We start from the raw sequence: 21,258 nt of genomic DNA on the forward strand, positions 1-21,258 counted from the left end.
ACTATTAATTTTATTATCTACTGTCATTGATACAACAAATTATCTAATAGGTTGTTGACATCAGACTTTATTTTTATATTATTTTAAAACTTCAGGAAAGGGAATAAAAAATATATATAGGATTACATATAAATTGATAAAGAATTTATGTAACTATATGTGTAAAGAATATAATAATTTATAGTAATTTATTTATAATCCTGTTTTTTACATTCAATTTTATACATTTATATACAGAATATAATAATTATGTACTAATATATTAGGTGTTGGAATTAATTCGTAGCGTTTTTAATAAAAGAATGTTATTTATTTCACATGAGCATTAAAAAATATATTAATGAAAGTACTTCCTATCACTTGTAAAACGCTACGAATTAATTCCAACACCTAATATAATTATATAATTATAATTATATAAAAGTAATATATTTATATGTGACAATCATAGCGTAGAGTGCAGCGCAGCTACTTTTTGTGCTAAAGACGTTCAAACCTCGGTTCAAACTAACTTAGAACATAAAAATTTGATTTAATTGCCATCTTTCAGAAGGCAATGACAAATCGAGAGTATATTTACAATCCAGAGCTGGCGTTAAAACTGTAGCTTCTATATACCAGTAGATGCATCGATTCGCAAGGTAGGAGGTTGGAATTAGGTTATAGGAAAAATTATTTCGAAATCTCATCTCCAGAGGCTCGGGTCCAGTGTAGACCATAGGCATAGTGCCATTGAATAAAGCTCTAAGAATTTTTTCAGAATTTTTTTATCAACTTTTTAGTACTGCATTTTCATATATATATATATATATATATATATATATATATATATATATATATATACATACAGATATACATATACATATATATATGTGTGTGTATATGTATATGTATGTGTATATATATATATATATATATATACACATATATAGGCTACTATTTTTACCAAAATGAAAAATACGGTATTAAAATATTCTTAAAAAATTCTCAAAACTCTGTGAGAAGAAAATAAACAATTTTTGTCTTTCATTGTTTTTCTATAAAGTTGATAATATTTGAATAAAAATTAATATCTCGTTAATCATTGCGAAAATTGCAAAATAGTAGAGAACTTTTCAATTCAGTTTAATCCGCTCTACACAAAAGCGCTTGGCAAAAATTTGCGGGACATCATGTATACATATATATATTCATTTATTTTATATACATATATATATAAATAGTACATATATATACATATATATAGTTAAAATATGTAGATAGATAGTTAATCTCTTTATACAATAGAGATTAACTAATTGACTGATTAGTTAAAATATTCCACCCATACTTCGGTGATAATTAAGTTGAGTGTGCTGAGCATAATCGTAACCTTGGTCATACCATTCTGGCGTTGTCCCCGCCGTATTCGAAGTACTTGAAGGCTGAGTACTTTGGGAACTCCCGTGCTGATGATTGCCGTAGTCGCTGCTCTGAAAATGATTGAACTGTCCCCAGCTGAGCTGTGTTCTGGACCAATCAGTATTACCTAAAAGTCGAAGACAAAATAGACAAAATAGATATAATTAATATATTTTGGCGCAGACGTAAGATTTCGAATTTAGGCATTCATTATACTTTGGCACTTTAATGTATTTCAAATTCAAAAATTTGCAACCTATATTTATTAATATATTTGTTTTTAAACATTGTTGTTGTATTTGTTTTTAAACATTTTTGTTGAACATATTTTAACATATTAAACAACAAGGTTGAAATGATTCCAAGAGCGTTGCGAGCATCAAGTAGAACACAGCCTTATACTGCCTATAACTGCCTATATGCTTCTACTTAGTATAGTTTTCTGACTCTTCCAAGAAAACTCAGTGACTCGCAAGATCTTATAAAGTACTCACCGGCATTGTGCGAAAGCGATGGCGCACCATGCGCGATGGGTGGTTGCATTGTTGGTACCTGCGCGAGTTGCACGGAGGTTGCGTGTGCAGGAAGCGAGCCGATATGACCGGAAATAGTGACTGCGTGTCCCTGAAGAGTGCTACTCGTAGTGGGTACCTGAGCCATTGTACTCGCCATTTGGGCGACAGCGGTGCTGCCGGAGACTTGGTGAACGCTGTTAGGCGCCTGATGCAGCGTCGTCGGGCTGTGATGCAACGTGGTGGGTACCTGGGGTATTCCGCTCGGCATCTGCGGCACCTGCGGTATCTGTACGAGCTCGTGATTAGCTGCGTATTGGCAGGTCGTCAACTGCAGGTTCGTCACCGGATGCTGTATGTTACCGCTGTGTTTGCGGAGTCGCGCCCTGCGATTGCTGAACCACACCTGAAATGGTGTACATGACATTTGACGGTAGCACCTTTTTGATGAAATCGATTTGACGGTAATCGTGATAAAGGCATTAACGTTTTTTACTCGCGCTGTGTATAAGAGCACCGAGTGGCTCACCACTCAGTGCGATTTGATTCGCGATTTGTAAATCCGAGTTCGATCTCACCTGCACCCCATATACGCGATTTTTCGCGGTTCGCTGTTCGAATCTGCGTTAAACTGCAGGTATCAATGGATATATGTATGGATCTCTTCAAGCTGGAGGTTTGATATTAGACTAACAATCTAATTCCGGAAAAAAATCCATTGTTACGAAAACCTCATGAGAGGTATGCCCCGTCCCGTCTTAGGATGTTGCGCCATTGGATGGATAGTGTATAACGTACAGTGCAAGCAATATCCCGGCTTTCATTGCTTCTACATCTATTCTTTGCTTCGTACTTGAATTGTAATTAGCGTTACAAAATCTTCATTAGCAAAACAATTTTATCGAAAATAATTTGACTTTAATTTAAGACATATTTTTAACAATTTTTAATAAAATAATAATTATTAAATAATTTCTGATAAAAAGATAATTAAGATTGGATAATCAGAAATTCTGTTCGAATTGTGTTCATGAATGATGTGATATTTTACGTTAATGAATAAAGTAAATTAGCTAACATCATGCGATATTCACCTGAATCCTCGCTTCCGTCAGTCCAGTTCTCTGGGCTAATTCCTCTCTGGAGTAAACATCTGGATATTGAGCTCGTTGGAACGCAGCTTCCAGCTGTTCGAGCTGCTCACTGGTGAACGTTGTTCTGCTTCTGCGTTGCTTTCGTTTCAATTGAAGGCCTGGCTCACTTTCCGTGTCAGAGTCGTCACCGCAGCGACCTGGACCGTAAAAATGACGAGATTGTCACATTTAAGAAATTCAGAGAAAAGTATTTAAGATATTCTAGAAATTCAGATTGACATATTATTCCGAATGACTTATCGAGAAGGCTTTTTTACTAATTATTAAAATTCCGAGATGATATAAGTATCTCTTAAATATAATTAATCTTGTCTTAATTCCGCAGTTATTAATAAACAAAAACGTTAGTATAATAGTTAGTATATATAAAAACGTTAGTATAATAATTTACTAAATGTAAGAAATTTAGCAGGAAAAATACATCGTGTGGTAAAAATATATCTTCATGTATTTTAAATGTGATTTCCTAAAGGTAAACCTACGGCACACGACGTATTTTTCCTGCTAAATTTCTTGTGTTTTAGTAAATTATTAGAATTACATCACACAGAACATAGAATTTCTCATAATTTACTAAAACGCAGACAATCCAGTAGAAAAAAAATGCATCATGTATTCCTATAGATGTGTATCCATCAAAGGAACATACAGCAGCATTTGTGTTTTTGTTGTCTGTGTCTGTAAAAGTTCCGTAAAAATTTTAGAGGCAAATGTCTATTAGTTGCTATAATTTGCTTGTTTCTAGCAACAATAGATAATAAAAAGTTCTTCATTTTGATGGATATGCACCTTTACGTATCGTATTATTACATATTCCATATATCTGTTTTAAATGCAAGTTATTGTTACAAACATTTTTTCAGTATCAAATCGATATATATTTCATTGATCTTAAAATGAAAAATTTCCTAGTTTTCTTATATCATTAGCTATTTTCGTTCGAAAAATATGAATTGGCAAACACCATGCAAAGTCAAATTCCTTTTACAAACGATTCGCAAATTATGAGCGTGTACAAGGAAAGCTTTCGCAACATCGAAACGATGACGATCCTTTAAAATTCGCAGCGATTATTAATTGGTGTTAAAACGGCCGTCACTGCTAATCGATAAATCGTCGAGAAAGACGCTCTGTCACTCAACCCGCCGTTGCATCCTCGATGAACTCGCCTCTTTCTCTGAATGGGATATTGATGAGACGATGATCATCATTTGTATAATATGCGTATCCAACGATGGCTATTCCGCATAGTCATCGTATTTCCTACGGCTTAATTGTTTCCTATGATTGAATTCAACTCATTTCACCCAATATTTCAAAAAAAGTCCCAATAGATCGCCATCATATTTCCTACGGCTTAATTGTTTCCTATGATTGAATTCAACACGATTAATATTACTAATATTTAAAAAAAAAGTTCTAGTATATGATCATTAATAAAATTATTTCATTTTATACATATCCATTTGATGTTTTATTATAGCTAATTAAATCGACTGAAATGAATCGAAAAGTCTATATTCGTTTATCAATTTTATGTGAATATAATAAGAATTCTGACGTTCCGATTTAAAATTTTCCAATCTATCTGCTTGCACGAGTACCATTATGCGTTCTGCATACGTTCGCATGTACACTACATATACCGCAGTCATTAAAATATCCATAAAGTGCTCGTAAAAAGCAAGCAATGGTTACCACTATGTTCACCGCCATCTTGTCTCGTTTTCATAGTATTTCATAGTATTTTATATGTTTTATGATCAACCATTTTTTTCAATGAAGTTGGTTGCTTCTTGAATAGTTTATTGATGACATAATGGTCTTCTGCTCTCTCTACAAAAATTTATCCATTTATTGTTACGAAAATTATAGAAGAAAGATTGTCTCCGTAGAATAATTAATTAAAAAAAGACGAATTTTGCAAGTACATCCCATCAATAAATTCTTTTTTCTTTTCTTTTCTAAGAGAGTTTTTCTAGACTGAGAAAAAGAAGAAGGCATTTAATTAAGTATATTTTTTTAAATGTATCTACATGGAAAGAAAGAATTTGCCGAAAAATCTAAAAATTTAGACATCAATTTGAAAATAATTTTGTTGGACCGCACCGAATAATTAATTAGAAAAAAAAATAATAGAACACTTAAGTTGGTTATTAGAACATCAAAATTTTTTACAGCAAATATTTTGGCAAAATTGTTCTTTCTATGTATAATTGTATACATTTTATTAGCCTAAAAAAATTGATAATCTCTTCTTGAGAAATTCATTTTTTTCTTTTCAGAATTTGAGTGCATTTTCCACCGTTTAAATGCACGGCCACTTATCAAGTTAATCTTCACTTCTTGAAATTTATTTCCTATAAAAGGTCCAGTCTTTTCGAGGACAATAACGTCATGCCTTCGTTTCATCGTTGCTCAACCATTCGATACTTAGAATTAAATCCTCCTCGAAGATTCTGCGAACCTCATAATACCCTCGCATTCAGCACTTCGTTCCGTAAACATTTCTATGCGATACGCTTTTACCTTCGTGCCATTGATATCTATTTGGCTGAGAGAAACCAGGAGCTCGTGCGTTCATTTTCCTAGTAAACGAGAGAAAAAGAAAACATACACGAACACGTGAGACTATCGGTAGAAACTGACCGGGCTACCTTTGCCAAATATTTACTCCTAAGTCGATTCCCTCCCTTATTGTCCCACAATCGTCCCATTGTCGCTCAATCGAGCGTTCCCGCGAACCATTGTCCGCGATCCAAGACGGACAACGTCGTGCTTTCCCTGCCATACTCGTCTTCGTTCAATCTATTTCGAAATAACATTTAATCTCGTGCACAATTTTATCGCTCGATCGAACGCACGCGGGGGCACATGGTCGACGATGAGGAACGAATGACTTGTTGTGACGTCCGACAATCCACCCTGACAACAAACGGGGATTAGTTCGCTCTTTTATTTGCCGACCTACACCAGCGCGCTATCGCCGATTCCGCGATGCGGAATTAAACGGCGACGACAGTAATTCTGTTTCTTACGCCGTTCGACCGGTCGGCCGTTTCAGGCCGATTTTTCATTCGCGTTTTACGAGCTCACGTTCAATTGAGATCGCCTGAGGTCTTTTCCTTGAAATATTCGGGATTGAAACAAGAAAGAGAAAATTGGTTTATAATACGATGTGTACGATTTAGAAGTAAAGCTTAAGATTTATGTAACAAATTCTGAACAAATTTAACAATCATATATTCCTTAAAGGAATTATTAACCTGTATAATTAGAGCAGATACATCAATTTGCAGATACATCAACATTTCAACTGCAGATTTAATTAGTGCTTCTTCAGAAAAAATTTCTGATAACGAGACTAAATATATTCTTGATATATTTGATCTTATCATAACTTTATAAAAATAAAACGATATTAAAATTAGATCAATATAATTTTCCCTCGAATTAAATAAGATTGACTTATTGTTTTGAGACAAAAGTCATTACATAAATAAAAATTTACGTAAATTTAAATTTATATTTTCTTATGTTTAGAATAAATTTTTATCCGATGTTATAACGCAGGATAACTGGCGCCATAGTAAATATTTAAGCAAAATCAATGTGCTGGATCATTTTATTCTAGATTTAAGAATTTTCATTCACGAGTAAAATATTCCTCTGTCAAAACATAAATATAATTATTCCTATATTGATCCTATTATTTTACGATAGATTAATTAAGGAGTAATATTAATTATAGCATTAAATCCAGAAATCTCTTCTGAGGATGCATTGATTCATATATGATCTCCATGTTTATTAATTGAGAAATGAAAAACGGGGACAAGCGAAAAATTAATGCAGCCAGGCGTTTACCTTTAAGTAAGTAGGTGGCTACAATACTTTATGCGTTAGTTATTTAAAAAATCTTATTCTGGAAAATAAAAAGAAATTCCCAGAAGTCTTAAAGTAATTCTTTTTACATTCTTCTATTTCATAAAAATAAAAATAATGTAAATTTAATTCTATACATGCAGTTAAAAAATATAACTATAAAAATAAAATTTGTTTGGGATGTTCCGAGCATCCCACTTATCTACTTAAAGATTAAACGTTGTGTCGTCACTAGATCGAGAGATGGTCGTCTCACGTGACGTTTGTGGGAATGCGATTCGCGCGAAGCGGAATCGATGAATATCTTTTCGAAGGACCTGCTATTTTCCTCGCGTACAGTAGTACCTGCCTCGAATCTTGCCGGCGAACAATGGAGAATGCTCTCTTTCCTTGCGGTTTTCACCTCGCTCGACGGGGGAATGAAACTAACGGGGGAGGGCGGCGGGATTGCGGCTTTCAAGTGTACAAGAAAACCCAGCGGCCGTCCTTTGAGCCCGAGTCCATTCTATTTATTGTGCGACGTTACATTTGTCAAAACGTAACGTGGACTCTACGCATATGGAGGCGGATGCGCCGGCATCTAGTCAAACTTAAATAACGCCTAGGGGCTTTCAGCAAAGGTAGACAAAAGGTACGATATTCGGCATCTGTCGAGATTTCGCACGACGGCATTGATTAACAGAAATAATTTTCTCGTTGGAGCTCGTCTGATGCTGGTTTTAATATAGTTCCTAAATTTGTTTCTCATCTCAGTACATGTGGTCGATTTTATACAGAAGATTGCTGCGTTCAGCGAAAAGAAGCTTTATTTGCATAAATATTGCAAGATCTTTTAATATATTTTTATTTTATTATAAAGAATAAATTAATTTATTATAATTTTATTTCGTAACATCAATTATTGTTCTTTTTATAATCGTTATATATTCTTCTTAATGATTTTTAATTTAATAATTAATTCTTGTTCTCATTTTCTCGCTGGATTGAAATGTATAAATCATCATATTAAAGAATCATACTAAATTGCAAAACTATTTTTTTCTGCTGAATACAATCATTGCCATTCCAAATCTCAGAGCGCTGATCGAGTAATTGGCTGCGTTCAGCAGAAAAGGCAGCTTTGTAAAAACTTTTGTAAAATTCTTTAATATGATTGATCTTGCCCTTAGTTTCTTACTGGATCTAAATATGTAAATCAATCATATTCAAGAATTTTACAACAGTTGCAAAACTGCTGAACGCAGCCATTTTCAACACAAAACAGCACTCCCGCTTTTTGAAACGGTATCATCGAGAACAAGTATAATTTTTTAATACAAACTCGACTTTCAATGTCGATGCGACAAGTAGTACAGGAGACCACGAGAAGTCACTGCTGAACTCACTACCGCGCACTTGGCAGTCATCGCGCATCTTCAGGTGCGTTACGAAAAAAAAAAAAAAAAACGACATCTTTCGACATTCACCATCGTCTCCCTCCTCCCGCTACCTGTGGCGACGACGAGGCCGGTGACAGGAATTTAAACCTGGGTTCCGCCACCTTTACTGTCTATAGATGCAACTTGTCTCTGAGCTATTCTCCCATTCTTCCGTTTGTCATACCGAGGAACGTGGACGAGCCGCCAAAGATGCCGCCAAAGAGGATCCCCCGTCGAAAGATCCACCGCCGTTTGACGGTCGCCGGAAAAAGGTCACTTCATCACGTAACCACCTTTATCTCGTCTTTCCAGAAGATGCGCACCGCGCGATTAAAATGCACCGAGGACTTCGGCCTCGTACTCCTTTCAAGAGACTAAGGTGAGAGAGTGAATCGCGCGTGTATCGCAAAAGATACTGAGGATAGGGAAATCGAAGCACGAACAAGTTTACTTTACATACGATAGACATTTCAGAAATTCTTGAGATTTTCAAAAAATTCTTTGCATAATTCTTGACACGCACCAATAATCTCTTCAAGATCATATCTTTATGATAAATGATTAGAATCGATACAGATCTGAAAATTACTTTGTTAGACTATCAAAATAATTATGTAGAACGTTTAAATAATGATGATGATGTTGCAAAAAGTTTAAACATTTTAGCAACCAGTTTAAGTACCTAATATAATTATTTTAATGGTTCGAACAAAATTATATTTAGATCTGTATCTAGCTAAATTTTAGATATTTCAGCAAAACTGCGTGCGTTTTTCTGAATATCTAGTACTCTTCCAATGTTATAAAATTAGAAAATTTCTGAGAATCTTAAGATTTTTTTCAGATTCTTCACGTATTTTTATTAAATAAATTTGTTTATTATAAATAAACTCTCCTTAGTTGACGTGAGTCTATATTGAACCTATGCAATTATATCTCTGGAGCTGGCGGTGTGTCTATGCCGAATAATTCAGACATTATATTCTTTATGTTACATTTGCAAAATTGTTATTAAAGTAAACTTATAGTGAATTCGATTGGATTCTAATGCATTTTTAATGCATTTTTTCTGTACACTGATTTAATCTAAATGTAAATGTGAAATGCAAGTATTTCGAATTATAAAATACATATTTTAACAACAATAATTTATATTAATATTAATTAGTGTTCAAATTAATTATAATTATGATGTAATCATATAAACGATCCTATTTCTAAATTTAGTATTATTTAGTATTGTTGTGTTTAATTTTACCGTCCTAAATTTTAGTAATCCTAATTGACAAACCTACAGAAATGTGTGAATATTTGCAATCGTAATCAAACATGTCGAGACAAGAAGATCATTAATCAATATATATTAAATACATCATATGCCTCGATCAAATTGCTAAGTCCGCACGAAATGAGATCAAGATTCGAATCTCGGCTAAAGTGATAGTTTTCGCAACAAATTTTCTACAATATTTTAAAGATACTCCTAATATGTAATATTAAATTGCATATCAATTTAATTTGTGATATTCCGTACTTTAGCTTCAGTTTAAAGCCTGTATTCATAGACCATTTTTATTAAGACTGTCTTAAGTAATGTCTTAAGATGCAAATATGACTCTGTAATTGGCTTATAACATGTTAAAGCTATACTTAGACAGTTTCAAATATAAGAACTGACTATGAATACTAGTCTAGGACTGTGTTTTCAAGACCGAGAAATAATCAGCGCGCAGTTTGCTTGAAAATTGTAAAATTCATGCAAAAAATATTTTTAGATACGCTTTGACTGAATGGTCTTGCTCGCTTATTTGTGTTGAACATTTTTTCAGTTGGTTTTTACTTGTATTGTACAATATTTCAATATGTATAAACGAGTCTTATACATAGATCTGATATTAATAACTACACAAATTTTGACTTCTGATTAATGATAATTAACTTCTTGTCTTGATATGTTCGATTACAATTGCACAAATACTCACATTTCTGCAGTTCATTTAAGATTACTGCTCTAAGAAAGTAAAACTACTAAACAACACTAAGATTAGAAATAAGACCTCCATGATTACATATTACATCACAACTAATTGTAAAACAAGAGCCTATAAAATTAGATGTTGGAACAATACATGTATATATATTTGGAACAAATTTATTTCAGATATATGACTACGCGCCGATTATTTTCAGACTTGCAACATAATCAAACTAAAATAATAATATTCCCCTAATTAAATTAGATGTTTGATTTTGATGCACTTTGCCACTAGCATTTTGAAATCTCTAAAATTATTAAAATCTAAGAAGAGGGAATCTGTATCAATCTGACTGATACTTCTATATTTAACCATTTCGGCAAATCTTCCGCTCTCATTTAAATGGCTTGTCGAGTACCCAGCGAACCTACCCAGCGAAGATATCAGTGCGACTAATTATCAATTATCATTATTGACTCGTTCGGGGTCGGCTTCTTTTCCCGCGGCATCGGCGAGACGGGGGTGACATGGCACAGACCATGGCCAGGTGTGTTCCTCGCGCCGTGAGGACGTTCGAGAGGCAGGTCGACGGTATTCGGCGAGTCAGCATTCCTTCGCGCGGCCTCTGACATCGGCGGTCCTCTCAGAGGGCTCTACCCATCTCCCTTCGATCTTCGGGAACCCCGTCCGGTTTTCCTCGTCCTACTCTCACCGGCCGGAAGAAAGGAGAAAAAAAGGTAGCTGCTCGAGAGCGCGCGAGCGGGAGGCAGAAAGATCGAGTATTATGCGCGCGTGTGTGTATATGCGTGCGATCATTTAGGTGCCCATATGTCGGACTTGTAATGAGAGAACGAATGCGCTCTCCGTCGGGACAGGGAGGCGGGAACTCGATGAAACGCTTTATAGATTATCGCCTCGGCCCACGCCATTGTTTTATCGCGCACGCAGTCGTCCTGTTAGCGCGTCGGCGCCTGGAAATGTCAATTATGCCGGGTGTGTAATTAAGTTTGCAAGAATCCGTGTCCAAGTCCCGCTCCGTGCTCACCACCCGAGCTTGACCTATCCGAAGGAACGTCAATCGCCCTTGCGTCGTGTCTCTCTCTCTCTCTTTCTCTTTCTCTTCTCGCGTCGCTTCCTGAGAGAGCTCCTTTACATGAGAATCTGACGCCATTAAATTTTGTGAGTTTATGAATTATTCTCTTCGTGCCCGAGAGGCAAAGGTGATTTTATTTTTATTCATTTCGTTGTCGTTTCTCATTCAGCGATGATGTAAGACTCGGCGGGAGCCGACGCTGTCGACAAGCGTTATGCATCGGTGGGTGAGTTACTAGCTTCACTTTCAGGTGATCCTGTCGATGAGCGCGCGCGCCTCGGGGCCATCGTTGGTTGGCTTCGTTGATAGGCACAATCAATATCGGCCTCACGAGGATGAAAAGCGGCCGATCGGGCCGTGAATAGATCGCGTGAAAAGACGCGTGTAATCAATTACGGGGAGAGGGGGACGATCCCGCGGTGTCGAGAGCAAATATCTCATTCGTAGCAACGTCATCCAGAAATGTGCCGGTCAGCATCCCCGCTGCGTGTGCGTTGCGCTCGTACACGCGCGTACACGCGCGTACACGCGCATCCGCCTCGTCGATCGCACGTACATCCTATATGCCGTGCCGTGGTGTACGCGAAGTCATTTTGTGCGATTAACACGTTGATCGCGAAGCGAGATTACCGTAAATACAGCGAAATGACTCACGCCGTTATTGTTAACGGCGAAGGTTCACGATAAGGCGTTTTGCTCTTGGAACGTCGCGCATTGTTAGACGGTAAAGCCCCGCTAAACGCAAACCAACATTATATCAATATTGTAATTTTCCATTCAACAATATAAATGTAATATAACATATAGAGTGAATGTAACATTCAAAGAAGCTACGCAGTTCCTTATCGTTATCTTCATCAAGATGAGAAATTACTTGGCATTTAACGATGTTAGATAATCGTAAATCACGTAACTTCATTGAAGAAAATACCCATGGAAGCCTTAAATGTATGTATTATATTACATTTATACGGTTATAGTGTTAAACAACACATGTTATAGATAACAGTTATACTGCTGAGTAGGAAATTATAGGATAATGTTACGGTTAAGGAAGTCACGCGGTTTGCGGATTATTTCCGTGTTTTGATACGTCATTAAATGCCAAAGCAAAGTTGCTTCTTATCCTATGAAGTGAACTGTAATTTACGAAATGTTGGTCTTTAACGATTATCAAGACACGAAGATAATTCGTAAGTAAATCGCGACCCATTGAAACTTCAAAAGTATTAATAGTTACTGTTAATTTAGTTTCAACGAAACATCCGTCAGAAAGTAATGGAGATTCAAGAGCCATTCCAGAGCGTGGTGCTAACACAGTAAATTTGTTTTTTTTTTTAATCCCAATCGATCATTTATGAATGATCTTTCTCCTGTAGGTCCACAGCGATCGAGGTAGAAGGGATCTGAAATCGAGTATCTGGTGGGACATTTACACCAAGCCATTCGAAGATATAATACACACATTTGGTGGGCTTGACGTTCTTCTAAAGCGGGGTGGAGTCTGCGCGAGGATCGCGGCAACGGTTACTCGAACTATAAGCAGCATCCGTTGTCGCATGTAGATCGCCGTTGCTTTCCTGCGCCTCCCTTTTGCTTTCCGCGTGTCGAATCGGTTGCTGAATGGTGGAAAAGGTGCCGCACCTCCGTAGGTTATAAATCTAGCCCCGGCACCACCTTCCCACTCCCGTCGCTCATGGGGGTCCCGGGGATGCGTGTGTGAGGTCCCCCTAAATGGTAACAAATGTCCTCAAAACGCCAACAATGAGCCTGCGAAGCGGTTGACATCCGTGAGCCACGGTCTGTCTTCCTGTCAACGCCCGTGTATACGCGCCGTGAATGTGTGAGCGCGTAAGGGAAGAAGAGGGATGAGACCGGTAGTCCGGTACGAGTCCGATCTCGATGACAGTTTTCGCTGGTATAACGACGAGCCGCTACAATTAGGCCGCGTTGGATACTCTCTGAGACACGATCTCTTCGTCGGCGTCGTTGGTGGTCCGTGTAAGGGCAGTTGTGATGACGGTGCAGAGTTTTCTTTTATTTGCCAGAGTCCCGTTCCTTTCTCCACAAACAATCGCCTCTCGATTATGACTCTGAGAATTATTATGTATTCGTCCCCGCGCGCCCCCCACTCCCCTCCACAAGTCCGGAATAAAGAATTTATAGAAGATGTCCTGTGCATCGATCTGTCCGGCGATCACGACTGAGTCCTCGACATTTTTTTTTTATTAGCTGCATTTTAATGGGGATCAGCTTGTGAGTAGCATTTTTCTACGTTCATAACACAGGCCTCAAGTGAACGTTGACAGCGTCATGGTCAGTTTCGACCTATCCATTGACCTGACCACTAAAATTATGTGGTGGTTAGCTATGCCTTTCGGGATGAAACGAGCTACCGCGCTCATTATTTCGAAACCGCATTGCTGGTGGTCTTTTTAAAAAAATACAAAAGTGCCGACTTTCTTTTTGTTTCGATATCGATAGTAGATTTATGGTAACTTGACGATGTTGGATAAATTCTTCGAAAATATGTGACAATGTTCTTTAGTTTCCTCATTGTTGAATTGCTGAAAGGCCGAAACATGTAATAATTTGAATCGATTAGAATATAATGATTTTTATTATGTAATACACTCTATTTTTTTCAACATAAAATTTGTAATTTAGACTCTTACATGCCCTTTATTGTATTTATTGTGTATTTAAAAACTATATACAAGTTTTTTAATGTAAATAATATATATAGTCTTATAAATGAATAAACATATGTATATGTATATACATATATATATATATATATTATTTACATTAAAAAACATATTAGGTACTGTATATGTTTTTATATACATATATACTTGCACTTTAGTGTATGTAATTTCTTATATCTTATCTTACTTCATAATCATTCTGAAAATTGAGGCACCTGTCGTACCTGAGATCAGTTTAAAACCATTTACTTTCGTAAAAATTCTATCACCTGAGTGTCTAGGTAGTCCATGGTGACTTTTTTCAATACAACGTCACTTGCAAAGCATTGTCCATCAAGAAACTGCTTCAAGTAAGGGAATGACAGTATATGTTAAGTCAGAGCTGTAAGACGGATATTCAAAACCATTCCAACGAAACTCATCAAATAGCTCCTTTGTCTTCTTGGCAGAAGGCATTGTCATGGAGAAGACAGATTCCTTACAGTCCTATTTGTTCCCTTATTTGAAACAGTTTCTTAATGGACACAAAGCTTTGCGATGCTGTACTGAAAGAAGCATAAGGCTTGTTCTTTTGTCGCTGCACTGAAATTTTTCTACTTTCGCTAGACTTCAAATATATGTCTATTTCATTTGAAATACGAGTGAACAATAGTTCAACTGCAAAGAACAGATCTATAGGTTGAACGCTCAGAGAGTCTATGACACGAGAGTCACTCTATGTCAGATTTTTTTAACTGGTTAAGATAATTTTAAACTGGTTGAGATACAAGTATTTCAATGTTCCAGATAATTATGTAAAAAAAAAAAAAGTTTCGAAATATGCTAAAATTTTTATTTTTTTAAATAAATTAAAAAAATTTTTTTATATAAATATTCTTTATTTTCTGAACGATTTTTGTAATCTCAATATTAAAGGAGATTGTGATACTTAGGGACATGTTGTACTTTAGGATTCACTAATTATTTTTTTAGCAATAATACTAATTTATTTTGTTAGTTGCTCACAATCAGTTATACTACTTTTCGTTAAAAAATAATTAATACATACATCTCAAAATATATTCCTAGGTACCACAATCTCTCCTCTTCATTGTGAAATTTTATTATGTCAAATCTTTGTGACAAATGGTTTTATATTAAAAATATTTTCTTGCGAATTGTGAACGTACGCCGCAAGAATATATTCACAAAAACATCCAAGTACAAAGTGCCTTTATAGAACGATCGATTGATCGTCCTCGAGCGATGTTGCCGTATAATTAGCATTTTTCCGTAACATGCGCGCGAGCCTCGACTCTTAAAGTGCGCCCGATTAAATCGCGGCTTAATGAAAGAGAAGACTACGACGAGTTGCGGGTCGTGATGGCTGGAAACGAAGGGTGAGGTGACTCAGAAAAAACGACGGAGGCGATGCAGGAAATTAAAGCGACAATGTAGTCGTTAAGTTTGCATCTACGCACTTTATACCTCGTTACAATCGCGTCTTAAGTGATTAAGAAAAACTGATAACTAAACTTCTTCGACACTTAGAAATTTCTCTTTGCAGAAGTTCGAGACATAAAGTCACTTGTAAGAAAATAATTAATAAATATGTATAAAAATAGTGCAAAGAAATAATGCAATTGCTTTGTGTAAAAACATATTATAAAAAAAAAAAATAAATTTAGAGATTTACACTTTCATATACATATAAAATCACATTCAAACGTTAATAGAAGAGCTATATAAATTTGACGCCATTAATGCGTGATTCTTCAATATAAAATTGTCTTTAATTAAAAAATTTATACAATAGTTAATGATAATATAGTAACTAGAAACTCACTTAACGAAGCTTTGACCATTCTTAGCGATGAAAAGAATTTTGCTGAAGTATTTCAGAATTTAGTTAGAAACAGATCTGAAAATAATTTTGTTGGACCATCAAAGCAATTACATAGCAATTACAATCTTAAACATGACGAATATAATGATGCATAAAATTTTGATATTCTAGTAATCGATTTGAGTTCTACATAATTATTTTCAGATTCGTAGCTATATTTTTAGATACTGCAGTATAATTATTCTTTACATGTAGCAAGACAAAATTGAAAAGAGCTTTTATTTCATATTTTTTTAAATTGTAAATCAAAATTATGTAATACCCGGATTCTGTCGCCAGCAGATTTCCTCGAAAAAAGATGTCGCGATAAGTACAGGTACAGAATGCAAGAATAAGTAATTAGCAATCAATCCGAGAGGATTATCCCGCATAAACCCCGGACTCTTTCTTAATTCAATCCGATGGTAAAGCCGCGTCTGTAAAGACACACGTCGTATGATACGGGTATGTACATCGCTCTCGGAGGATTATACGCTCGCGTGACAAGGATCGCGTCCACGGATCCTGCGGCCTGCGGCCCGATTCGTGCGGCGCATTAGATACACACTTTGATATCAGTCCCGACGTCCGACCCTCTGCTCCCTTTCTCGCGTCCTTGCGTCCTTTTTCTCTCGCCCGTGTAATCGCTCACCGACTCCTTTCGCATTCCTCATCGAGTCGATGTGTCGACTCTCGATGTTTCGCGATGTTTCGCGACTCCTCGGAGATAAAGATTACAAACCGTGGAGCGACAAAGTATTACGCCCGATATGCGACGTTGATAAAGCAAGGAAATCGTGAATAAATTCGAGGGAATGTGTGGTTAATCTCTCGTTTCTCTGCAAAAATCTTTTTTTTACAGACCCCGATATAATAACGCGGGCAATTAAAGCGCTCTTCCTCGATAAAATAAAATAATGGAATTTAAACTCTATATCAAAGGAGACACAAATGTTTTCAAATAATTCGATTCTTTTATGCTATTGTACGAGGGCAATAAATTAATTTTTTGCTCGTCAAGATGATCAATTCTACGCCGACATGATAAAACGAAGTAACACTAATATAACATGCAAATCACCGTTTTTAGCATAGGACACTAAGAACACCCCATCTCGATATTATCGCAGCTTCGAGAGATCTTATTGACTCTTCGCACGCCGCTTGATAATAGCACGCTGAAGCAACTCGCGACAGCCGAACAATGTGAACGTGTCGAGCCGTAGCGATGTAATCTGTAAATTTGATTGCAAATCATGCGAGAGCGAGTCGGCAGCGCGTAAGAAAAGGGATCCTGGCGCGGTGCGTTGAGGTGTGCTTAAACATTAAAAACAGTATCCCGTGAGCGTCGGCGGCGCATTTCCGATGAGAGCGATCGTCGATCGTCGATCGTCGATCGTCGATACAATCAATAAACCTGATTGTGAATCACTTAGCGGCGTTGTTCATCGTGCGGATATTCTGCCGGTTCGATCTTGCGTTCGAGATTCAAGAAAGAAAGAAAGAAAAGAGAGAGAGAGAGAGAGAGAGAGAGAGAGAGAGAGAGAGAGAGAGAGTGAGTGAGAGAGGGGAGGGGGAGGAGAGAGGGATGACGTGAGAGAGGGATCAGGACGCAACATATATACATATTATACACGTGTGTGTGACGGGAGGGAGGCAGAGAGGAGGGATGGTGCAGGGGGGTGGGCAGGACCCATTAGGCTAATCCCTCGTCGGCGGCCGAGGCCAAAGGAACGGAATAAGAAGGAATAAGAAAGCCACAGGCTACGTGTCATTCCTGCTTGCCTGCCGACACCTATACCCTGACCGACACCTCCGCCATACTACGAGTATATCCGTCCAGAGGTGCTCCCTATCACGATTGCCCCCTTGCTCCCTATTCCGCAGCCAGATTCACCCGTAAGTTATTCAACTACACGGCAGCGCTGAGAGCGATAGTATAATTCACCCTTATCTGGAAAACGAGGTAAATTGAAAAGCTCAAGATACGCCAGAAACGTATAGAAACACGTAAGGCAGTAAGACGTAAGCAGTAAATTGGCCAATCGCAATGGAGATCGTACGGCAATAAACTTACGCTCTCTACTGTGATTGACTGATTTGCTTACTGCTTATGTTTGACTGTCTTATAATTTTGTATGCCATGGACTTTAGCTTTTCGTCAAAGTATAATTAATGTTACGATAATTTATGTCATGAAATAAAAATGGAACAATCTCCCAGCTTAATTAACGTATGTGCTGCATTTTCGTTAAATTAGCATTAATACAGAATGATTTTGCCAAAGTATCTAAAAATTTAGCTAGATGCAAGTCTGAAAATAATTTTGTTAGACTATCAGAATTATTATGTAGAATGTTTAAACATAGTGAGTAATACTGTAAAAAATTTTGACATTCTAGCATCAGCTTGAACATCCTACATAAATTGTGTTTTAAAATTCATTGTTAATGCTAAAAATCTATAGTTTACGTTACGTATAAATTTCGACACTAGCAGTGAATTTTGAAACACAGCTATAATTATTTGCCTCATCTCTAATAAAATTATTTTCAAATATGTACTTAATTATTATAACATTTTTAGATACTTCAGCAAAACCCTTTTTTTTTATGTAAGATAATATTTCGACAATTTTTGCTAGCAATTATTACATAAAATTATTGCATAAAATTTCCAATCGCTTTATTCCTGCTATATAGATCTATTTTGTAAACTCTTTTTAATTAATGAATTTCCGTGGAAAGTATCCGCTTTATAACGGTACTTACGATATTTTAATAAACTTAAATACTTCTCGTTTTATTGATGACAGGAAGTCGTAAAGCCGCTTTTGTTTCGGGGTTTATTTATTTTTACAGCGTGTGAAAGACGCTTCTTTTATCTCGAAATTTGCACAGGTGAATTGCAGCGCGGATAAAGTGCATCGCCGGCGCTTTAATTCGGCCGATCGGCGTTAATCAATTATACTGACCGCGAAAGCGGTTAATGATGAATAAACGGCGGCGTGAATGAGATCGAATGCGTACCCGCTCGTTAAATAATTATTCATTTTTGCACCAGTCCGGAGCGGCAAGGACGAGGGCAAGCAGGCGAGCGAACAAGATTTCTATCGTTGTAATTTTGAGAAAAAATTATGAAGCGCGTGCGGCAGTTGCATATCACGAGTGCATAATTATCCATGCCGAAAATGATACGCATCTGTAATTGACGGTTTCCTCGGTTTGCTCGGCGCGCGGTTAGCGTTTCCTCAAAGGCGCCTTCTTATTGACGAAATTCGCGCCCTGGTTTAAGACGTTAATTATTATTTTTCGAAATTTATCGAATGCTTCTGGTTATTTATAGCCGCGCCGATATTTTTACCGCCGTCCATCACTATACGCTTCAGTCTCGACTTCAATGTCATGTCTGAGATGCAAATGTCGTGTTAAAAAATTACTGGCGTGAAGTATTACGTGAAACGATACGCGGGCACTTTGCAAGACCAGTTTGCTCGATTAGATTGATTAAAGAATCGCGTCGCAGGAACGGCAGGGAGCCACGGATGAGCACCGCTGTCGACGTGTGGCAGGCGGCCCGTTTGATCTCCGCGGGACCCTCGCGGAGCCTCTGGGCCTTGAGGCCCACTCTTGCCTCTCGGCTCTCGACTCTTTCCTCACATTCTCGACAGTCCGCGATCGAAGGATCTTTTCTCGACCCCGGCAGCATCCTCGCCGGCCTGACTTCTTAAGACTTTGGGACACCTGTACCGCTAATTCCACCGTGTCTACCTGTATCAATCACGAAAACAGATTCCTGCCTCGCGTTTGGAACATTTAGGATGATGTGCGCGTCCGCGGCTTAGGAATCGGAATATTCCATTTAAACAAAATGGAGCTCTGGATCAAGCAGACTCAATAGTAGGTATTTAGAAATTGTATGATCTCTCTATTGAGTTTATTTGTAATTTGTAGCATTCATAAAGAAATAATCATCATCTTTAACATTTGATTACTGTCGTCGTTGAATTTTAAAGATGTAATACTTTACATAATAATTAATTCTCCGTAACATAAATTTTTAGATGTAAAATAAAATAAACTTCTCAATAACCTACCAACTTTTTTTATCATCAAACTAAATGGTAAAAAAATATGTCTATCACGTAAATCATTATTTTACATTAAAAATATACATTTACTTCTTTTTATAAATTATAAATTAACTGATAATTAAAATTATTTTTACATTCTATATCTCTTAAAGAATAACGAAAAATTGCGTTGAAAAATTTTCCATAATCGCGATTATAAGATCCGCTTATGATTCGTCAAAGAATTGGAAAAATTGCACGATTCCTTGCGTATTCAGAAGCGTTATGGAAAGTCACCTTCGAAAGATTCTTTCGAACGACCACGTCACGGAAATCTCGGAAGGAGGAAGACGGTAAGAAATGGGACGAGAGAGGGATAATATCTCGCGTCCGGTAAGATATTGACACTTCTGTAATCCGTTTGTCGGACGTGTGGGCAACCTGGCTAATCCTGCTGACGCCCACCGGAGATTAAATCCCGCCGGTTCGCCAGCTCGTTCGGACTAACTTGGTCCCTAACAGCGAGGGCGAGCGGAGGCGCTTAAGGCCCCGATATATATACGCTCGCGTACGTCAAACTGGGTCCACAGGGACCGGCGGAGGTTAAAAGCTCTTGATGCCCCTCAAGACGATGGATCGTGCGTCTTTCCATTCTTCTTTTTTTTTATCTTATCTTCCTTCTGCGTTTCATATTTCTCATACGATATCGCGCCGGCACAGCCTTTGCTATTGGGCTCACTGCGCGGACTTCTTTCTCGCTGCTGACAGCCTAAAAGGGTAATTAACCCTTCGACTGTCCGATGGGAACTTTACGCGGCTTTCGTGCTGTTACATGCTCGTTTTGCTTTTCGCGAGCGATGAGCGGATAATGATCGAGCGAAGAGATATTCGGATTGGAAGAGAATTGGTCGATTTATCGTTCGGAATTTATTGGAAAATTGTATAGATCATAATGCGCACGTAGAATTTTTTTAATGAAACTTAATAAAGAGAGAATACAAAACGGAGGAGCTCAGACTTACCGCGTAATATGCCATTGATAGTGTAATCCTTCTTTCCGTCATCTCCTGGTCGTCCGCCCCGAAGAAGTCTGCTAATGGAACTAACGCTTGGTGGTTCCGAGAAACCTTCCTGCGTGCAAATCAAACTGCTTATTAAAATGACAGGTCAAACGT

General features: G+C 37.2%; 1 protein-coding gene across 1 annotated transcript in view; it reads right to left on the reverse strand.

Moving 5' to 3' along the window:
• Positions 1 to 1,056: 1,056 nt before the first annotated feature.
• LOC105153049 (protein gooseberry-neuro) overlaps positions 1,057 to 21,258 on the reverse strand; it is a 33,052-nt gene continuing 12,850 nt past the window's right edge. Inside the window, exons 3-6 of the mRNA XM_011067671.2 lie at positions 21,106 to 21,214; positions 3,008 to 3,204; positions 1,896 to 2,319; positions 1,057 to 1,528 (exon numbers count right to left, since the gene is read on the reverse strand). Coding sequence (XP_011065973.1) covers positions 1,311 to 1,528; positions 1,896 to 2,319; positions 3,008 to 3,204; positions 21,106 to 21,214 — 948 coding nt within the window. The 3' untranslated portion in view covers positions 1,057 to 1,310. The remainder of the gene's footprint in view (positions 1,529 to 1,895; positions 2,320 to 3,007; positions 3,205 to 21,105; positions 21,215 to 21,258) is intronic.

Source organism: Acromyrmex echinatior, chromosome 15, assembly GCF_024713525.1.
Source record: "Acromyrmex echinatior isolate Ae372 chromosome 15, ASM2471352v2, whole genome shotgun sequence".
Taxonomy (NCBI): Eukaryota; Metazoa; Arthropoda; class Insecta; order Hymenoptera; family Formicidae; genus Acromyrmex; species Acromyrmex echinatior.